Source organism: Ascaphus truei, chromosome 2 (genome assembly GCF_040206685.1).
Source record: "Ascaphus truei isolate aAscTru1 chromosome 2, aAscTru1.hap1, whole genome shotgun sequence".
NCBI classification, from domain to species: domain Eukaryota; kingdom Metazoa; phylum Chordata; class Amphibia; order Anura; family Ascaphidae; genus Ascaphus; species Ascaphus truei.
Window position 1 is genome coordinate 378,629,939 of NC_134484.1, and position 20,340 is coordinate 378,650,278.

Sequence of the window (20,340 nt, forward strand, 5' to 3'; positions counted from 1 at the left end):
CCCCCCTGCTCTCTCGCTCCCCTTTCTTTCCCCATCTCTCCTCTTACCCCCTGCTTTCTCTCTCCCCTTTCTCCCCCTCTTTCTCTCTCCAATTTCTCACCCCCTGCTCTCTCTCCCTTTCTCCCCCCCCCCCCCACCCCCCACATCTACCTGTTCACATGGGAGCTATACTTTCGGCTCAGAGAGATGGGGGGGGGTGGGGACCAGAGAGATGCGAAAGGGGGGGGGGGGGACGACGGACCAGAGATGTGAAAGGGGGGGGCCACCGGAGAGATGCGAAGGGGGAGGGGACCGGAGAGATGTGAACGGGGGGGGGAGGGGCGGAGAGATGGGGGGGAGGGGGGACCAGATAGATGTGAAGGGGGAGGCGGAATTAGTTTCAAGAGTACCTTGTACCTTGACTCTGCCGGTGTCCATGACAACGCGGCGTAAAATGACACCACATCAAGGTAAGGGAAGGGGCGCGAGCACCAGCGGAGGGAAGGCAGGGGGGCGCAGCTGCAAAGGTTTGCGCTCCCCTGCTCTAGATAATTGATAAAAAATTGGCCCCAGTGTGACACTTATATTGTATTTTTAAATAGGTTTTAGAATTAGGCTTCATTTCCTCTGGTTACTTGCCCTGTACCACTGCAATTTAGCAAGTGCTGATACAGCCAGAGTCCCTCCTCCCCACAACTGATTCTCCGAGGCACAAAGAGCAGAGGAAACACGTGATTGACACTTTCCCATGCCAGAGGCCCCTCGGAAATTCAACATGTTAATGAATGTCCCCTTCTGTTGGATTTGGACAACGACACCATGCTGTTGCTGGCCCTTCCAGCGCTGGAGGGGTTAATAATAAAGAGCCTGTTGCTGAGGGCAACAGAAGAAAACAAAGGCTCTGCTGCTCTGACATCCCAACCCACGTGACCGCCACCAGCCGGTGCTCTTTGGTCGATTCGCCTCCTGTAAAACGGCTTGGCGTGCGCGAGCTCACGTGCACGGGCTTTTACGTCGGGACCAAGCGCGCCCCCCCCCCCAAGAAACAAACCCGTCTCCTAGGGACTGCTATTGTGACGTCACGTGCGCCAGACGCCTCCTCAACAACCGCAGGAAGGAGACGCCGTCGCCATTTTGCGTAGGTGCTGGCGGTGAAAGCACAGCGGCACCGTCCGGTAGGAAAAGGACACAGGTGCGGGTAGAGGGGAGGGGGTGAGGAAGGAAAGACGGAGAGGAACAAGCGCAGAGCGACTGGGATACGCGCGGGAGCCGCAGCAGCCGGTCTGTCCTTTTCACGAGTGTCCGCTTTGTTAGAGCAGCCGCCATGAGTGACGTGGATGAGAAGCACTTCGAGGGCAGAGTGAGTATACCGAGCAAGGACCCTCCTGTACAGCAGCACGTATTTCATGTGTATATGTTAACGTTGGGCAGTCCCCGGGGCGGTGACTGGCGCAGCCCTGTCCCAGTAATAACAAAAGAATAGGTCCGGAAAGTAGTGCGAATCCGGATTAAACGTCCTTTTACGGGTGGCAGCGGTGTTTGTTGTGAGGTGATGGTCGGTGGGTATGAGGTGATGGCGTGTGTGTCTGGCACAAGATGGCTCCTGTCTGCCACACAGAGGAGTTGGGGCTTCTCAGATATATATCCTTATACACCCGATAAATATATCGCAAAACAAACAACCGCATATGTCGAACACAATTCGTTTAGTGCTATCACTAATGTGTATATATTAATCTCTACAAATAAAATGTCCCTATAAATGCTGCCAACAGGTCCTCAATCCCACAAATATATATCCCTGAGTGTTTTATTTATATACACACACGTACATGAGACTTGCTTCCCATGGAAAGGTGTGTGTGTGTGTGTGTGTGTGTGTGTGTGTGTGTGTGTGTGTGTGTGTGTGTGTGTGTGTGTGTGTGTGTGTGTGTGTGTGTGTGTGTGTGTGTGTGTGTGTGTGTGTGTGTGTGTGTGTGTGTGTGTGTGTGTCCCCAGTTGCGAAAGTGCCGAATATCTGAGTACTTCAGTATTAAGGCATCACCTAATACTGAAGTGTGTGTGTATATATATATATATCTCCATATCCCCAGTGCTACATCCAATATGATACATTTCATATTGGCTGTACTACTGGGGCTTCTTGTCTTTTGTTATATACATTAGATCAGAATCCCAGTATGACAAATGTCTTGTGTTTGGGTCCTGAGCTTGCTGTGCGTGTGTATATAGATATATCTAGATCACTGCCCTGGCTGTATTACAGTTGGGGCACAATATACGTAATGCAGTATATGTGCATATTTATAGTATGTATATAGCTCTTATATGAATTCTATATTTGGAAAAAATGCAACGCACAGTCAGCTCACTGCACGTTTTAAAAGTATTAACGCCAAGCACAACAAGGTGCAATAGTGAATGTTTAAGCCGATCAGTTAATCAGCAGAGGGTACAATGCCATATTATCAGTGCAAGTTTATAGTTTTATCTTGCCCATTGGTATAAGATGTCACCCCTCACTTTCCCTGTACTGACACCATATATTCTGCTATCGCCCCCTATGTGTTGTTGTTCCGCGTTATTGTTGCCAGTGAATCCTATGGGAACTGATGTTATCACTTTTTGTTCTGGTATCAGTAAGCGCAATGGTGTCTGATACGTGTGTATATATTTTTGACATGGTAGTCTGTGGCTGGAAAACTAGTATAGATGTCTATCTTTTTAGAGCACATGCCCTTCTATACAGAGGTAGCTTGGAAAAGTGTGGTGCCCCTGCTAGGACTGAGTCATTGTGAGCTCAGACTCAAAATAAATGTATCTGATGGAGCTGCAGCAGTGGCTGGCTTGACATTTATTTTCTGGATCCTGCTGCCTCTTCTGGACAGATACAGTTGTGCCGTCATACAAAAACTAACTCACAGGGTATTACTAAGTAAAGTGTTAGATTTGCTGGGGTTAGGGCCACACATGACGAGAGCACCCAGAGCTGACATGTGAAAGGGAAAAATGACAGATTTCCAAGGTCTTTTACTGCTGACTAAGATGGTATAGATATATCTATATCATGCACATCTTTACAATCCCTATAGTGACATCACTACCTGTATATCGGGATTCGCCCTCCTGCGCCACTCTACTTAACGCGTTTTTTTTGTATACAGAGGCAGTAACTCCCTGTGAGGAAGAGCCTCTATCCAGAATTATTCAATCTTATGAACTCGTATAAAGCGGCACTCTTGCTAACTTGTTTTTTATTATATCTAGGGTAAAACGTCACAGCTGGACAGTGCTATTGTTAGCTCTGGGGACCGACCCCCGGACTCCCGACATTTTGTTACAGATTTATGTACAGCAGGGCCCCGCTTTTTCGCGATCCGCTGATACGACGGCACCGAGAAGGGGGCCGCCATGTCTCCTCCGATGCTTTGCCGCCGGCGCGCATGCGCAGAACGTAGCTTGCGCGCGCAGAATGTAGGTCCCGCTCGCACAAGGGGGGAAATGCCGGGTTGCGCATGCGCACAAGGGGGGAAATGCCGGGTTGCGCATGCGCACAAGGGGGGAAATGCCGGTTCCGCTTTCTGGCGATTTTCACTATACGGCGGGCCCTTAGAACGGAGCCCGCCATATGCCCGGGGCCCTGCTGTATTAGTGTCTGCTTTTGTTCAGGAATATACAAATGGACAGATTGTTGTTAAGTCTATAGCTTAGTTACAAATGAGTCTTGGTATTTAAGCACATAACATATGAAATTAAAGCCTGTAGTGTTTTTCGACAGTTGGTAAATTCCGCTCCAGCTTGGTTTTCCTTGAGTAAATCTCTCTGAAGTACTTAAAGCAGCAGGTCAAGCAATATCCTACATGTTTTTTTTTTTTTTAATAATAATAAATCAGTTCTGTACTATGAGAAAATACTTATAGCATTTAAAAAATTTAAAAAAAAAATGTTTTAAAGACATTTTTAATGTTTCTAATGCAGGCATTTCCAAAGTGACAGCCCCTTCCCCTTCTGAAAGGCTCTGACTCCTGAGACCCGCCCCCTCTCTAGCAGTGAACCAATTGTATCTAGTAACTGCACAGTCAATCATATTCCAGGACTACATTGCCCACAATGCCGAATTAAATAATCCTGAGCAAAGCGATTTGATTACAGGAGAACAGATCGATCTACAGTTTAGCTAATCACTTGTCAGTGTGCAGATTGTATTGATGCATATATTGAATGGGAAAAATATATATTTTTTCTTTACCGGCAGCTTGAACTGCAGCTTTAATGTGGATACAGAGGTGGCATTGGTTGGGGACACATGGCTGCATAATAAGCCTGTTTTATTTGGCATGATTAGGTGTTTAGTTTAAGATGAGTGGATTTAAGGTGCTGGCGTAGGTTTATATAGTTGTTTAAATGTCATGCTCTGTCAGAATGCATAACAGCATTTATTAAGCATTACAATCCATGTATTTATGTAGCATATTGAGTTGGTGTAAAATGGAGTACAGTCATTGGCTCAGAAGTATCACAGAACTTTATACCACTTTGTACAATTACACTTAAACCACGTGTGTAATAAACTTTGTTCATGCCTGTCGTGTTTGGTGAAGTAGATTCTGAAACCACTATTTTGTAGATCAGTGTTTTACATTTTTTTATATTTGTAAGCTGTCCTGAGTTGCAATGGAGTGTGTATCTAACACACACCTATCCATCTATATTGCATGTTTTTCACATTTCTAGCAGCTGTCTTTATGAAGACAAAGCGCCATCCGGCGTAAAACGCGTTGTGTGTTTATTTTTTTTTTATATCCTATTAATGTGCGATAAAATTTCCGTTGCAATCAAACTACCCTTGGTGAGTTTTTTTTTTTTTTTTGGCAATGCACCGCCATCTTTCATATTTCTTTATGAAGACATTTACTTGTAAGGCCAAAGTTAAGTCATGGTAATTATGTAGTTTATAATTAAACATACTTTAACTCTTTTAATGGCTGCTTATACCCACTTACCAGCTTCAAGTTGCATAGCCAGCAACCTCACACCGATGAGACTCAAAAGGTTAAAATTGATGTCTGAGTAGGTTTACTGGCAATGTACTTTTTTTTTTTTTTAACCCAGGCTGTGCTAAAAAGCCCAGGTTTCTTTTTTTTGTTGTGTTTTTTTAAAAATGTTAAATTATATATATATATATATATATATTTTTAATACGGCAGGCATACACTTTATAGGGGGATCCATGCTAAAATATTTAAGAAGTAAAGAGTGACTTGCTGTGGGTGCTCACTTGCATGTCATTACCCAGAAATCCTGGCTGCTGCATAAGCATAGTTTGCTAAGCCAGGGGTACACACACACTTTTTTTTTTTTGTATATTTATTTATTTTTGCGCCCCCTGCCTGCTCTCCTCTCTCCCCACCCCTCTGCTCGCATGTCCCCTTACCTTTTCTCCGGCATTGGCGGTGTCATTTGATGTCGTGTTGCCATTTGACCCTGCGGCAACATTGCGCCCATATTTGTAACTTGTCACACCTACACAAATACCTGATGGAAGTGGGTGTCGATGGACTCCCTAGTTAAGGTACACAAAGAACTGGTACTGCTTCTTTAAAAACGTAATGTTTACATGGAGAGTAAATCTTGTACTGTTCAGATCTTTTTCCTGGTACTTTTCAGTTCCTGCTTTTCTTGACTTGCAAAGTAATTTTGAAACAGACAAAACCGTAGCACAATAAGAATCACAAAGGACCCATTGGAAAAACATTGTATGGGGTGAATGTCGTCCTCCCTCCTTCTTTTTTTTTTTTTTTTTTTTTTTTTTTTTTTCTCCTTCCCCCTTAGAGCGTTTACATTGTTGAAGATGCCATTTCCTTGGGCGTTACAGGTGGAAATCATGGGTTTTCCAGAGCTGAACAGAGTTCTTTTCAGCTCTGGGGACCACGTGGTTCCCAAGGTACATAAAGTGCTGTCAGTAGCATCCCCTTGGAGGGATGGACAAACTGGACAAACTGGCATTTACATTTCCTGTTATGCCATGACGGATGCCATTGTGACTTCCTATTGGCCTGTGTAACGTGGTAGATTGCTTGGTAGCTATTGTGGGAAGCAGGGGGCCCACAGAGCTGAAATTAAGTGGCTCCGCTCCAATAATTTTGCTTTAACCTGTATTTCTGTGGGACTTCAGCTTTTAAAGGTCTCTCAATTTATATCAGTATTTCTCAGAATGCTAGTAGTGAGTTACAATGTGACCAAGAGATTAAAATGGGAGGTAAATTAGACCGTAAGGCTAAGGCCCCGCTCCCTCAGTCAGCGCACCCGCACTGCAGACAGGCGGCACGCTGACAGGCAATTGACCGCTACCTGCGGTCTAGGGAGCGGGAGCTGCGGCTCCCTCCTCCCGAGCCGGCCAAAAGTTAACCACAAAAAACCCAAGACACACACACACACACAGCTTCCCTCCCTGCTCCCCTCCACACTCACACACAGGCAAATACACACGGGGGGTGAATCGGAACGTGGCTCGGAGCAGAGGAGGGAAAATTGGAACAGGGGGCGGGAGATCGGAGCAGAGGGGGAACACGGATTGGCTCCCTTGCGTGTCATGTGACGCAACACTCTCCGAAACTACAAGCTCCTTGTAGCTCCGGCTGGCTGACGCGTCACAGCACGCAGTCAGCCACGCATGAAGGAGCCAGTGGCTACCTCCAGAACGGAGGCAAGCAGCTGGTGGCCCGCGGCCGCGTGCGCCGCCGGCTGCAGCGGGACTAAGGCCTAAGGTCCAACATTCAGAGTGTTTAACGTTGGTCAGATAATGGTGGTAGACTGGAATCAACCAATTTTAGCAATATTCTAAAAATAACTTTTTTGATGGTTTTTAAACTTCAAAATGTATTAAAAGCTTGGCAGCCTCAGTAGGCTTTACTGGGAGCAAAGGGATCTGATTTACATATTTTTTCGTGTTGCTCTAAAAGCAGCTGAAAACTGTTTTTTTTTTTTGGGTGTTGGTATGATTTCACTTCCTGTACAAATGTTTGTGTTCAACTACATTTAGAGCCTGTAAAAAGGCCATGTTTTTGAAGAATGCAAATGAATTTAAATCCGCAATCCTCCCTAGAAGGCAATGCGTTTAACTACTGAAAAGTATCTTGCCTCCTGAGCATGTCCTTTTTTTTTTTTTTTTTTTTTTTGTATGTTAAATTATGATATTTATTTTTATCTGTAACATCTGAGGTTACCATTGTGACCTTTAGATTACACTTCTCTCTGGGCTTCATTTAGAAGCTTCATTTTAACCTCCCGGATCCCTAATATTTCAAACACTTCTCCCCAGAACTATAGGCATCAAGTACAAACGGCGATGGAAAGGGCAAGAAGAGGTCTTTGTATTTTTTATTTTACTTTAAAAGGTGATCAAGTGTGGACTGCTCTAATTTCTACTAATCTGTCAAATAATGCAGATTTTTAGTTTTGTTTTTTTCAGATAGATCCTGGAAATGTCTGGTGAAATTAGCTGCTGAGCAAAGCAAGATTGCTAGTGTGTGAATATGTATATATGCAACCCTAATGTTCCCAAACAGAAATTTTGGCAAGTACAAGGTCCCTCCCTACTCTAGGACACAAGCATATAAAAAAATGTATTTTCTTAAATAAAGTACTTCTGCTCTAAATTAACCTGGCTTACATTTTGACACCAACTGATTACTGCTAGACAGAAATAGTTCCACTCACAAAATGTCTGCATTCCAGCCTGCAGGGTCACCTAAGGACCGCATTTTCTATTCATGCTGCCTTAAGTGTCTACTTAGTCATGTGCAAATTTATTGTTTAGTACTAAACATAATTTGATGCTCCTAATGATTAATTATTGCGGTCAGATGTACGTAACGTATTCTTGCACCAGTAACCAGGCCTTTAGATTTTCACTGGAAATAGTTGTGCAATGTGTTAACCAAGTTTTTTTTATTTCATTTTTTAATTTCCAGCAATTGATTTCAGACTGATTAGGGAGGGTAATACTTCGAAAATGTAGACTCTGGTTAACAGACGGGTCTGTGACGGCATAGGAAAATATAGAACACGTGATGCTCAAGTTTAGGTAATATATTGTGAATATGATATTTGGCATTTTGTGAAATGCCAGGAAACGCTCATCTTTAGCAATATATCATTAAAGTTATAAAAAAAAAGGGGGTGGTGAAGCTTTATCTTGCTTTTCCTCCTGAAGACTGACCACATTTTTCCAGCATAAGCTATTTGTGGTTTTTAACTTAAGACAAGTTTTAAAAACAGGAAGGCAATTGCCACAGGGATTGATTCTAAGCCTGGGTATTCAACATACATAGTTATTTGATGTCTGCGTTCTCTGAATGCTGGGAGATAACCTGCAACAGTACTGTTGGTGGTGAAAAGGTAAGATGCTTCAGCAGGAAGAAATTAATTTGCGTAACTAGTTTCAATGTTTAGGGGGGGGGGGTGAAAAAACAAAATTGGATTGATCATGCAGTTCTGAAGGGTTGTGATTTTCTTAACTGTTAGATTACAGTATAAATCACATCTTAAATTGTCTGAAATTTGTCCTGAAAAGCACAATTTACATAGTGTTAAAATATGTTAGGGGTGGAGGAAGTAAGGGAATAATTACCATTTTAAAAAGGTTTTGTTTGTGCTTAGGGAGCTTGTAAACTATGACAGGTGTCCTGTAAGGGGTGGTCATGTTATTTATCGTAGGGAGACCATTCCAAATCCGTTTGGAGCAAATAAGCTCTAATATTGTATGTTTTATACTTTTTACCTGCTGGCTGTTCCTATTTTGTAACTAAAGTTCAGAACCCACGCAGAGTATTTTAGTCCATATATGCTTAAATATACTAAATGTTCTTTTTCCATTAAGGTTAATGTTCGTGAAGAAATGGAAGAGTTTTTTCCAAGAATGTGGAAGATAAATCAAGATAAACGAAGGCTAATGAAAAGTTGTAAAGATCAGAAAATGTCAATTGAATGGGGGAAAAAATTGAACAGAAGATTGGTCAGATAGAAGCACTTGAATTTTTTTTAAGGCTTTAATGAATTATTTGAATTGGGGAAGAATACACGGAGTTGAAAAATGAAAAAAATGAAGAATGAAGAAAAGTATAAAGCAAGAGTGACGTAGAATTAAAAGAATCTGGAAGAATGAATGGGTCCTAGGTTAAGTAAATGTATGGTTTATGTTCCAGTGTCTGTATGATCAAGTTAAAGATGAATTTGCATGATCTGTTCATAGAAATTTTCGTCACCTGGTTCAAATAGGGTACTACTAGAGGACAATATATCATTAATGGGTTAAGTGAACATAAATTTGTTCTGGGGGTGAAAAGCAAAGTATAACCAACACCTTGTTTTCCAGGTTTAATCTAATTTCTGTGTTCTCAATACTGAGAGCTAGGCATCTACTTGAACTGTTCCATTTTTAATATAATGTGTTCTATTAGGAATCCCGCTCCCATTCAAAGTCACCCGCTGGAAGTGTTACTCGTGTAAAATCTGAGAGCAGGTCTGGATCACGCAGTGCATCGAGGGCTTCCAAACATTCAGAATCGCGTTCTCGGTCAAGATCAAAATCCAGGTAAGTGCAGGCAATTGTACCGAGTACATCGGGAATTGGGTCTGAGACATGTATTGTCACGTTTACAATTACCACAGCTCTATCTGTTATATATTTGCACACAAAACTGTAAAGTTTCTGAGCAACTGTCTAGAGAAGATTGTTGTAATCCTGGGAATTTGTATAACATCACTTTTAGATGGCAGCTTAGTAGAAAAGGAGTAAATTAGTGGGAAAACGTTGTTATAAATGGACCTCAAAGGAGCATTTGCCTAAGCATACTTTACAACCTCCAGCAAGATGCCAGGAATATGCATTTATTTTTCCTTCTACTTAGGGTAAGAGTGGGGGATAAAAAATAAAAAAAAACAATTTGGCAATGTTAACCTAAAATATGTAGTTTATGGAAGATGTTGGGAGAGGAAAGTTATTTGGACATTGGCTCTTCATTAGAAACTTGTCAATTGTAACTTTTCATGCAACAGCAGTTTGCGTATGTTCCACACTGCATTTTTAAAGTTCAGTTTAAACTGATGTTATTTAAGTATACTACTTTGTATTTCCTTGAACAGCACATTTCTAGCATCCCATGCCCTGTTTTTGGATATCTGTTATAAAGCAAACTGTAGGACTAAAATGGGGAAGTATTCTTGTATAACTTGATTCTTTTTGTTTTTTTTTTAAAGATCAAGATCCAGAAGACATTCCCATAGGCGGTATTCACACTCCAGGTCCCGATCCCACTCTCGCCGGAGGCGGTCGAAGAGCAGATCGTATACCCCCAGAGTATCGGCGACGGAGGAGCCGTAGTCGCTCCCCAATGTCAAACAGAAGGAGGCACAATGGCAGCAGAGTAGGTTATATAATAAGTAGATGCAAGATGTAGACTTGGCATCGTACAGTCCCATTATTAATTCTTAAAGGGATACTGTTGTGAAACACATTGCATCTTTTTAGTCTTATTCTTAAAATCTTAATGACAAGTCTATTTCATTTCTCCCTTCACCCTAGCATAGTCAATCGGGATTTATGTTTTAAAAACCAAAGCACTGTTGTTAGTGAGTTGTGATTTTTAATTTTTTTTATTGTTTTCAATTTTAGCTTGTTGCATTTTGTAGCTATTAAACTACAATAATGAGCAGACGCTGGTTTAAAGAAAAAAAAACTTGACAGTTTAGCAATTTCTCCTTTGTTAAACGGCTAAGCTTTCTGCTTTCAGTGCAGGGAAACTTTCAGAAGCATGCCTTAGACCAGGGCTGAGCAAACTTTTTATGTTTTACCCCCATTTTCATTTGTGATATCAGTCAGGGTGCCCCCCACCCCTGCCTGATGTAATCCAAATCACATGGGGAAAAAACCCCACTTTATTAATCGGAGTACAACATGTGTGAATAAAAATGCTTGCATATCTGGAAATGTTTAAAATGGCAAAACATGACATTTTATGTTTGTTTTTTGTTTTTTAAATCTGTGTAGTAGTATAAGATAATACTGACTGCAATTTTTTAAATTTTAACTCCAGAATGCATTCTCTTTCTGCCCCTTTCCTCATCCCGTTTCTCCCCCTTTTTCTCACCCCCTAGTCACCTTTTTCTCCCCTCTCCTCCGCCTCATCCCATCTTTGTCCCCCCTTCTCCCACTTTTGAGCGCACATGAACAGAGCTCCCAAACGTTTGGTTAAGACTATTTAACCAAATCCCACATTTTCGCTCTTCGCTCGCCGCGCTCTCTCTCCCCCCCCCGCTCTCTCCCCCCCACCCCCGCCCACTCTCTCCCCCCCACCCCCGCCCACTCTCTCCCCCCCACCCCCGCCCGCTCTCTCCCCCCCGCCCGCTCTCTCCCCCCCGCCCGCTCTCTCCCCCCCGCCCGCTCTCTCCCCCCCGCCCGCTCTCTCCCCCCCGCCCGCTCTCTCCCCCCCGCCCGCTCTCTCCCCCCCGCCCGCTCTCTCCCCCCCGCCCGCTCTCTCCCCCCCCCGCTCCCTCCCACCCCCGCCCACTCTCTCCCCCCCGCCCCCGCCCGCTCTCTCCCCCCCACCCCCGCCCGCTCTCTCCACCCCCGCCCGCTCTCTCCACCCCCGCCCGCTCTCTCCACCCCCGCCCGCTCTCTCCACCCCCGCCCGCTCTCTCCACCCCCGCCCGCTCTCTCCACCCCCCGCCCGCTCTCTCCACCCCCGCCCGCTCTCTCCACCCCCGCCCGCTCTCTCCACCCCCGCCCGCTCTCTCCCCCCCACCCCCGCCCGCTCTCTCCCCCCCACCCCCGCCCGCTCTCTCCCCCCCACCCCCGCCCGCTCTCTCCCCCCCACCCCCGCCTGCTCTCCCCCCCACCCCCGCCCGCTCTCTCCCCCCCGCCCGCTCTCTCCCCCCCGCCCGCTCTCTCCCCCCCGCCCGCTCTCTCCACCCCCGCCCGCTCTCTCCACCCCCGCCCGCTCTCTCCACCCCCGCCCGCTCTCTCCACCCCCGCCCGCTCTCTCCACCCCCGCCCGCTCTCTCCACCCCCGCCCGCTCTCTCCCCCCCACCCCCGCCCGCGCTCTCCCCCCCCACCCCCGCCCGCTCTCCCCCCCCACCCCCGCCCGCTCTCCCCCCCCCACCCCCGCCCGCTCTCTCCCCCCCACCCGCGCTCTCCCCCCCCGCCCGCGCTCTCCCCCCCGCCCGCGCTCTCCCCCCCGCCCGCTCTCTCCCCCCTGCCCGCTCTCTCCCCCCACCCCCGCCCGCTCTCTCCACCCCCGCCCGCTCTCTCCACCCCCGCCCGCTCTCTCCGCCCCCGCCCGCTCTCTCCACCCCCGCCCGCTCTCTCCCCCCACCCCCGCCCGCTCTCTCCCCCCCCCCGCCGCTCTCCCCCCACCCCGCCTGCTCTCCCCCCACCCCCGCCCGCTCTCTCCCCCCCGCCCGCTCTCTCCCCCCCCGCCCGCTCTCTCCCCCCCCACCCCCGCCCGCTCTCTCCCCCCCACCCCCGCCCGCTCTCTCCCCCCCACCCCCGCCCGCTCTCTCCCCCCCACCCCCGCCCGCTCTCTCCCCCCCCACCCCCGCCCGCGCTCTCCCCCCCACCCCCGCCCGCGCTCTCCCCCCCACCCCCGCCCGCGCTCTCCCCCCCCACCCCCGCCCGCGCTCTCCCCCCCCACCCCCGCCCGCGCTCTCCCCCCCCACCCCCCGCCCGCGCTCTCCCCCCCCCACCCCCGCCCGCGCTCTCCCCCCCCACCCCCGCCCGCTCTCTCCCCCCCCACCCCCGCCCGCTCTCTCACCCCCGCTCTCTCCCCTCCCACCCCCGCTCTCTCTCCCCCGCCCGCTCTCTCTCTCTCTCCCCCCGCTCTCTCTCTCTCTCCCCCCGCTCTCTCTCTGGGGGGGGGGGGGTGACAGTGGCGCGGCCATGATGTCACCCGACAGGTTCACAGTCATTGGCTGAACCGCCGGGGGGCATGGCCTAGCACTCCGTCGCTAATTCCAATCTCAATTTTCATGTCTGCCTGAATAACTCGCCGTGCAGTGGGCCTGCGGGCGCTGCAGCAGCCAGCGGGGACCAAGCCTACCCCATGCAGCCCCAGCTACATCATGAGTGCAGGTGGCAGCTGCATGCATTAACCCCAGCAACAACAACGCTGGGGCAACAACAACGCTGGTGCCCCACCTAGCCTAAGCAGGAAGCATTGGGTGAGGTGCCCTATATCACCTAGCGAGGGCATTGAGGCTTATGTGAGGGCGGTGGCTGATGTAGTGGGTCCCTCTGCAGCGGTGGCAGCCAGCAAAATGTACGGGAAGCGTGTTTTCTTCCTCGTGCGATGGCTGCCACCCATACCCTGGTGCAGAGGGGCATTGCTGTAGGGGGGACCTACATCCCCATTGAACCCCTGGAGGGGTTGGGCACAAGATCAATACTTTCAAATGTGCCTCCCTTCCTCCCAGACTGCCTCATGTGTCCACTCCTGCAATCCCTGGGAGACATCAAGTCTCCCATAACTAAAGTACCATTGGGCTGCAGAGATAGGGTGCTGAGGCTTGTGCTCCCATTTAGGCGGCTGGTGCAACTGCTGCTGAAAGGGAGCACAGTCTGCGGAGGGGGTCCTGTGGGGTCCCCTACAAGGGCATTATATACGGGGTGTACTACGGCGTGGAGGAGGTTAGGTGCTATCTCTGCAAAGAGCTGGGGCACGCTCGCAGGAGCTGCCCAAGGGGAATATAAAATCTACCTCGGCTTACCACCCACTCCTCCCTCTGCCAAAACACCATGTCTCGCCGAGCCCACCACAGCGGGGCCCTCGAGTGCTCCGCTCCCCCTTGAGGCTATAGGAGAGGTCATTGCCCCTGGTCTGGCAGCGACTTCTGGGAAGGAAAGAAAAGGGCCATCCTATGTTCTTCTATTCCCCCTCCCCTCCCCCCACAGTACATCCTACCCCCAATATAAGCACCTTACAGTATGCAAAGGAGCTAGAAGCGGAAGGGAGGTACCCCAGGTTTCAGCAGCGGGGGGCAAAGTGCTATACAGCATATGAGGCCCTACCAATGGCAAGATTGCCGTTCGTTCTGCCGGCCAATCTGCAAAACAAGCAAAATAGCCAACCTTTCTCTTCCCCCCCCCCCATCCCCACTCAGGAAGCGTGTGAACAGAGACCCCAAACATTTGGCTTCAAATCGGGTTTATTGTTTCTAAATTGATTACATTTGATATATTTTGGTGTGGGAACTGTAGGGGAATACACTGTTTTGTAGGGAGTTTGGGGTTTATTTTGGTATTAAAAACCGTTTTTGTTTTCACCCAGAGGCTGCAGTGATTCAACCCAGCACAGCTATTCTTTGGCTGGGCTGGTAACAGCTGCATCACCCTCTACCCTCCCCCCCCCCCCCCCCCCCCACCACTGGTTGTTTGGTTTTCTTATTCACTTTTTAAGTTGATTTGCATTTCATTTTGATTTGGGAGCTCTGTGCTTTTAAAGAAAGTAATAGAGGTGCAGCTCCTTGGGAGGGAGGAAATCGAAAAACTGCAGCGATTTTTAAAATCTGATTTTTTTTCCCCCCCCTCTCAGCAGAGAAGTAGTTTAATTTGTTCTTAAAGGGACAGCTCCTCTCTGCACCTCTCTCCCTGGGCACTACCTCCTCCCCATAGGCTTTCTAATATCATGCCTAAGGGAGGAAAGATAGTAGGTCAATGGGGGCTGCACCCGGGCACCGGACCCCAAGACCTAAGGTCCTTAGGAGCACTAACCATGGCCTCAGCCTGGTACATCCTGTGCCCTGGTTGCACCTCCCCCAGCTCCTGCTGGTAGCTTAACCCCGGCAGCCCCAGTTACATCATGGGCGCAGGTGGCAGCTGCAGGCATTAACCCCAGCAGCAACGATGGGGCCACACCATGTCTAAGCAGGAAGCATAGGGTGAGGTGCCCAATATCACCTAGCCAGGGCATTGAGGCCTGTGGCAGATTTAGTGGGTCCCTCTGCAGTGGTGGCAGCCACCAAGATGTACGGGAAGGGTGTTTTCTTCCTCCGTATGCTGGCTGCCACCCACACCCTGGTGCAGAGGGGCATTGCAGTAGGGGGGACCTACATCCCCATTGAACCCTTGGAAGGGTTGGGCACTAGGATCATTCTTTCTAATGTGCCCCTCTTCCTCCCAGACTGCCTCATGCGCCCCCACCTGCAAGCCCTGGGAGCCATAAAGTCTCCCATTACAAAAATACCATTGGGCTGCAGGGATAGGGCGCTGAGGCACGTGCTCTCCTTCAGGCGGCAGGTGCAACTGCTGCTGCCAGGGAGCACAGTCTTTGGAGGGGTCCTTTGGGGTGCCCTACGAGGGCATCATGTACACAGTGTACTATGGCACGGAGGTTAGGTGCTATTTGTGTAAGGAGCTGGGGCACGCTCGCAGCAGCTGCCCTATAGGGAACAAAAGATCTACCCCTGCTCCTGCACCCGCTCCTCCCTTTGCCAAAACAACCGGTACCGCTGTGCCCACCACAGTGGGGCCCTCGAGGTCTCAGCTCCCCCCTAGGGCAGGAGAGGTCGCTGCCCCTGCTCATCAGCGACTTATAGACCTCTCCCTAAAGAACAAAGGGAGAGGTAAAAGGCCACCCTGGTACAGCCACCCTCAGATGTTGCTGTCTCCCCCCGAGCACACCCTACCCCTAAATTAAGCACTGTACGGAGGGCGGGAGGAAACTCCTGCTGGGGAGGCAGCAGCACCCTCTCCTGGGGTATCCTTTCCCAGGAAGAAGTTTAAAACCAACAAGAGGGTGGCTAAGGACGAGGAGGGTGAACCTTACTATGTTCACCCTCTAAAGACTCCTAAGCGGAATATATCAGTTACACAGGGTGGTCTGGCCAGTGTGGGTTGGACCCCACTTCAGATCCCAAAGGGGGTGAGGCTGTAGGCTCATGGGATCTGGAGGAAGTGAGAGGGGAAAGGGAGGTACCCAATGTTTCAGGGATGGGAGGCCAGAGTGCTCAACAGCATGAGGCACTGCCCCATGACATAGACATTAGGGTGCCTTCCAATACCCCTCTCAATTGGAAGGTAGTCCCCGGGGACTTGTGTTTCGGTGGATCTACCACACCTGATGCAGCTGTCTTCGGGGGGTCAGCCAGGATCCCCCTCCGGCTGTGCCACCTTTTGGGTGGCACACCTGGGGCAATGCCCCAGCTCATGTCACCGGAGGAGGGGGAAGAACTTGGACTGACCCCCATGGATGACTGAGTGGGATTAAGTTTTTGTTGGGGGTTGTTGAGGGTGTGGGGAATGGAGCAGAGGAGGCAGATATGAGTGGGGGTGTTGTAGCGAGTACTTAAAATTACATCGGGGTGGCGTCTGCTGTGGGCCCTCTCTGTGGTGAGTCTCCGTTGGGCTCTCTGCAGGAGGCATCTGCTGTGCTGGACCCTCCCCATTGGGTGCTCGCCGAGGAGTACCCTTTCACGATTACTGCAGGCCCCTGCGATATCTCATCTGCCCAGGTGGCGGTGGAGGAAGCGGTGAAGGCACTGTGTGCCTCTGTGACCCCCAAGGTCACTCGGGGGGCCACTGCCTCCAACCACCACCAGCTGCCCCTGAACATTCTACCCCAGAGTCAAAAGAAGAGGGTACGATAGATCCGCCCCCCTCCCTCACCCTGTAAAAACACCAAAGGCGGGGGCCATCCTAAGGCTGAAGAAATTAACTCCCGCAGGGAAGGGCGGGAGTTCTGAGATCAGCCAAGAGGAACCTGGGGAGTTGGTTCTCAGTGAGGAGTCCTTTTGCACAGCGGAGTCGGTGGACTTCTTGACCCCCGTTATCCCTGCCCATGAACTAGCTGAGTTCCTGGAAAGTACCCTCTACGGGCAGAGAAGCATGAAGATGCAGTTTTTGACCCTGAATGAGTGAGGTATCCTTCCACCTCTCGAGGGCCAAAAACTCCGGGACCCTTGACCATGTTTGCCCCCGGAATTTTACAACTTGTTCCGAGCCCCACATGGCTACTCAGGATTCAACACCCTGAGCGCCTGTGGGAAGCACAAGAAAAACTCCTGACTACCAATGGCTTTGAGCATCGGTACTCTACTGTAGGGACGGGTTTTGCAGGTTCCAGGTACTCTCCTTTTTACAGGAGGTAGGGTATTCTGTGGGTTTCCTGCAGGAAACCCATACCACTCCAGAGGCCGAAGCCAGCTGCCATCTGGAGTGGCGTGGCACGGTCTTCAGCCACCTCACTTCGTCATCTAGTGGGGTGGTGACACTGTTCTCTGTCCTTTCAGCCAGAGCTACTGCTTGCCAAAGCTGTTGTTCCAGGCCGTCTGTTGCATCTCAGGGTCCAGAACGAGGACTGCGTGTTCAATTTCTTCAACGTACATGCACCTGTCACCGGACCCTCGAATGCAGTTCTTTGTCAGACTGTCTGAATACCTGGAGACAGTCGACATAGACGAGTACATGGTGCTCGGGGGTGATTTCAACTGCACCCTCGAGGCTCTTGACCGGAATGGTGCAGAGCCACACCCATACTCTGCGTCGACCCTGCGGGGGAGATAATCGCCCGCAACTCCTTGGTAGACGTCTGAAGAGAACATCCGGGGGCATCCACTGAGTTCACCCACGTTGGAGTGTAAGGGTGAACGGATGTCCTGGTCCCGGATCGACAGGCTGTATATATCCAACCACAGCCTGTTGCGAGCCCAGTCCAATGCCATTAGGCCTGTGCCGTTCTCAGACCACAATTGTGCGTCCGTGATGGTGGCGCTGCTACCAGCAGTGCCCTCGGCCGCCTAGTGGCACTTCAGCAATATGTTGTTGGAGGACAAGGGGTTCGCGACGTCGGTCCGGGACTTTTGGACGGCCTGGAGAGGCTGCAGGGTGGACTTTGCCACGTTAGAGCAGTGGTGGGACGTGGCAAGGTTAGTCTGTGCCTCGTTTGTCAGGAGCACGTCAAAGGTGCTAGCAGACAGTGCAATTCTGAGATCGAGGCCCTTAAGGGGGAGGTGCTCGATCTTGAGGAGCGGCTGTCTGTGTCAGGAGACCAATTCCTGCAGAGTGCGTACGTGGAGAGGAAATGCGCTCTCCGAGACTTGGAAGATCGGAGAGCTCGAGGGGGCGTACGTGCAATCCCGCGTCCAGTTCCTTCGGGAGATGGGTCGCGCCTCTTCTACGCACTGAAGAAAGAGGGGAAACCGTAAACATGTCACCTGCTTGCTGGCAGAGGACGGTTTCCCTCTGGACCCGGAGAGCATCTGGGACAGAGCCCGGAGGTTCTACGTAGACCTTTTCTCACTTCTCCATCCAGCCGAACCCATGCAGGGTCTTATGGGAGGGGCTTCCCACAGTCAGCAAGGGTGGAAGGGAGCGGCTTGAGTTACCATTGACTCTGGCCGAGCTCTCTGAAGTCCTCTGTCTCATGTCCTGCGTAAAAGCGCTGGGGCTAGACTGGTTGACTGTGGAGTTCTTCCAGTTTTTCTGGGAGATGCTGGATCCCGATTTCATCGAGGTCCTGGCCGAAGCCCTGGAGACTGGTGAGATGCCCCTTTCGTGTCGGCGGGCAGTACTGTCTCTGCTGCCTAAGAAGGGGTATCTCCGCCAGATCTCTAACTGGCGACCGGTCTCGCTGCTCAGCACGGACTATAAGATCGTAGCCAAAGCGCTCTCGCTGAGGCTCAAGTCCGTGCTGGCAGAGGTGAATTCACCCCAACCAGTCCTATACTATCCCGGGCCGGAGCATTCATAATAAAAAAAATTCTGGTCTGGGACCTGCTGCACCACGCGCAGAGGACTGGACTGTCACTCCCCTTCCTGTCCCTAGATCATGAGAAGGCGTTTGATAGGGGGATCACCGATATCTCATACAGACCCTGAAGGCGTTTGGCCTTGTGCCATCTCCAGACGCTGTACACCTCTGCAGAGTGCCTGGTGAAGATTAATTGGTCCCTGACGGCACCTTTTGGCATTTGATTGGGGAGTACGTCAAGGATGCCTCCTGTTCGGGCAACTGTACGCGCTGGCCATCAAGCCCTTCTTCTGCCTATTGAGGAGGAGGCTCACAGGGCTGGTGCTGCAGGAGCCCGACATGCGGGTAGTCCTGTCAGCCTATGCTGATGACGTGCTCCTTGTGGCCCAGGACCTAGTTGATCTGGAGCGGGTACAAGCGTGCCAAGAGGTCTACACCGTGGCCTCTTCACCTCGGATCAACTGGTCCAAGTGCTCCGGCCTTTTGGCTGGTCTCTTAAATGTAAACTTCTTGCCCCCCACGTTTCGTAATGTCTCGTGGGGGAGCGATACTCTCGTATCTGGGAGTCTACCTGTCTGCTGCAGAGAACCCAGCCCCAGAAAACTTAATAGATCTTGAAAGTCATCGCTCGTCTGGGGTCATGGGCGTATCTGTCGAAAATGCTTTCCCTCAGGGGAAGGACTCTGGTGATCAACCAGCTGGTGGCCTGTCAGCTGTGGCACCGGCTGATAGCCATGGGTCCAATCCCATAATTTGTCAGCAAGATCCAGATGAAGTTGCTGGACTTTCTCTGTATGGGGAAGCTTTGGGTCTTTGCGGGTTTTGCGTACCTCCCTCTGGGAGAAGGTGGACAGGGAGTGGTGTGTGTCCGCTCCCAGATACACACTTTCCGCCTCCAATACCTGCAGAGATACCTATTCGCAGATCTGTCTCCGCAGTGGTGCCAGCTGGTGACCAGTTTCTTTCGCCAGCTGCGCAATATGGGGTATGACTGGCAACTGTTATCATCATGCCAGAGGGGTTAGGTAGAGACTTCTCGGTCTTGCCGGTATACTACCGGGACTTACTAAGGGCCTGGAGCCCGGTCTCTGCGACCAGGAAAGGACAGGCGGTGGTGGGGGTTGGTTTCCTCGCCGAGGCCCTGCTATTAAATCCAGCAGTGAGTGCTCCGATGTTCGATTCACCCTATATCTGCCACCAACTAATCCTGGCGCGGGTGACCACAGTCGGATCTCCTGGACTACGAGCGACGGGACTGGGTAATAGCAGAGGTGCTCGCGCACCGTATTGGTCTGCCTACTACCCGCATCCCTCGTCTGATCCAGGATCTTTGCGTGGGACCAAAGCCACGGCAACCCCCTCAGGCTCCTCTCGTCCCAAACCTCAACAGGTTGGGGGACATGTCCCCGGCATGTTTCTGCGGCATGCCGAGGAAAGGGCTGTACTCTCTCGTTCCATACCGTGCACTACCTTGCCCTTGTCGCCCACCCCGATACCATCTGGAGACAAGTACTGACTGCAAACGAGGGCGAGAGGCCCCAGTGGAGGAAACTTTATTCAGAGTTGGTTCCCCGCCATACTGGAGATTTGAGTTGGAGAGTCCTCCACGGTGCACTG

At 50.4% G+C, this 20,340-nt stretch overlaps 1 protein-coding gene across 1 annotated transcript in view; it reads left to right on the forward strand.

Annotated features, from left to right (window-relative positions):
- Window positions 1-1,038: 1,038 nt before the first annotated feature.
- Window positions 1,039-20,340, forward strand: part of TRA2A (transformer 2 alpha homolog) — a 35,887-nt gene continuing 16,585 nt past the window's right edge. Inside the window, 4 exon segments of the mRNA XM_075587126.1 lie at window positions 1,039-1,339; window positions 9,441-9,574; window positions 10,240-10,333; window positions 10,335-10,406. Of these exon segments, the coding sequence (XP_075443241.1) occupies window positions 1,304-1,339; window positions 9,441-9,574; window positions 10,240-10,333; window positions 10,335-10,406 (336 nt within the window). The 5' untranslated portion in view covers window positions 1,039-1,303.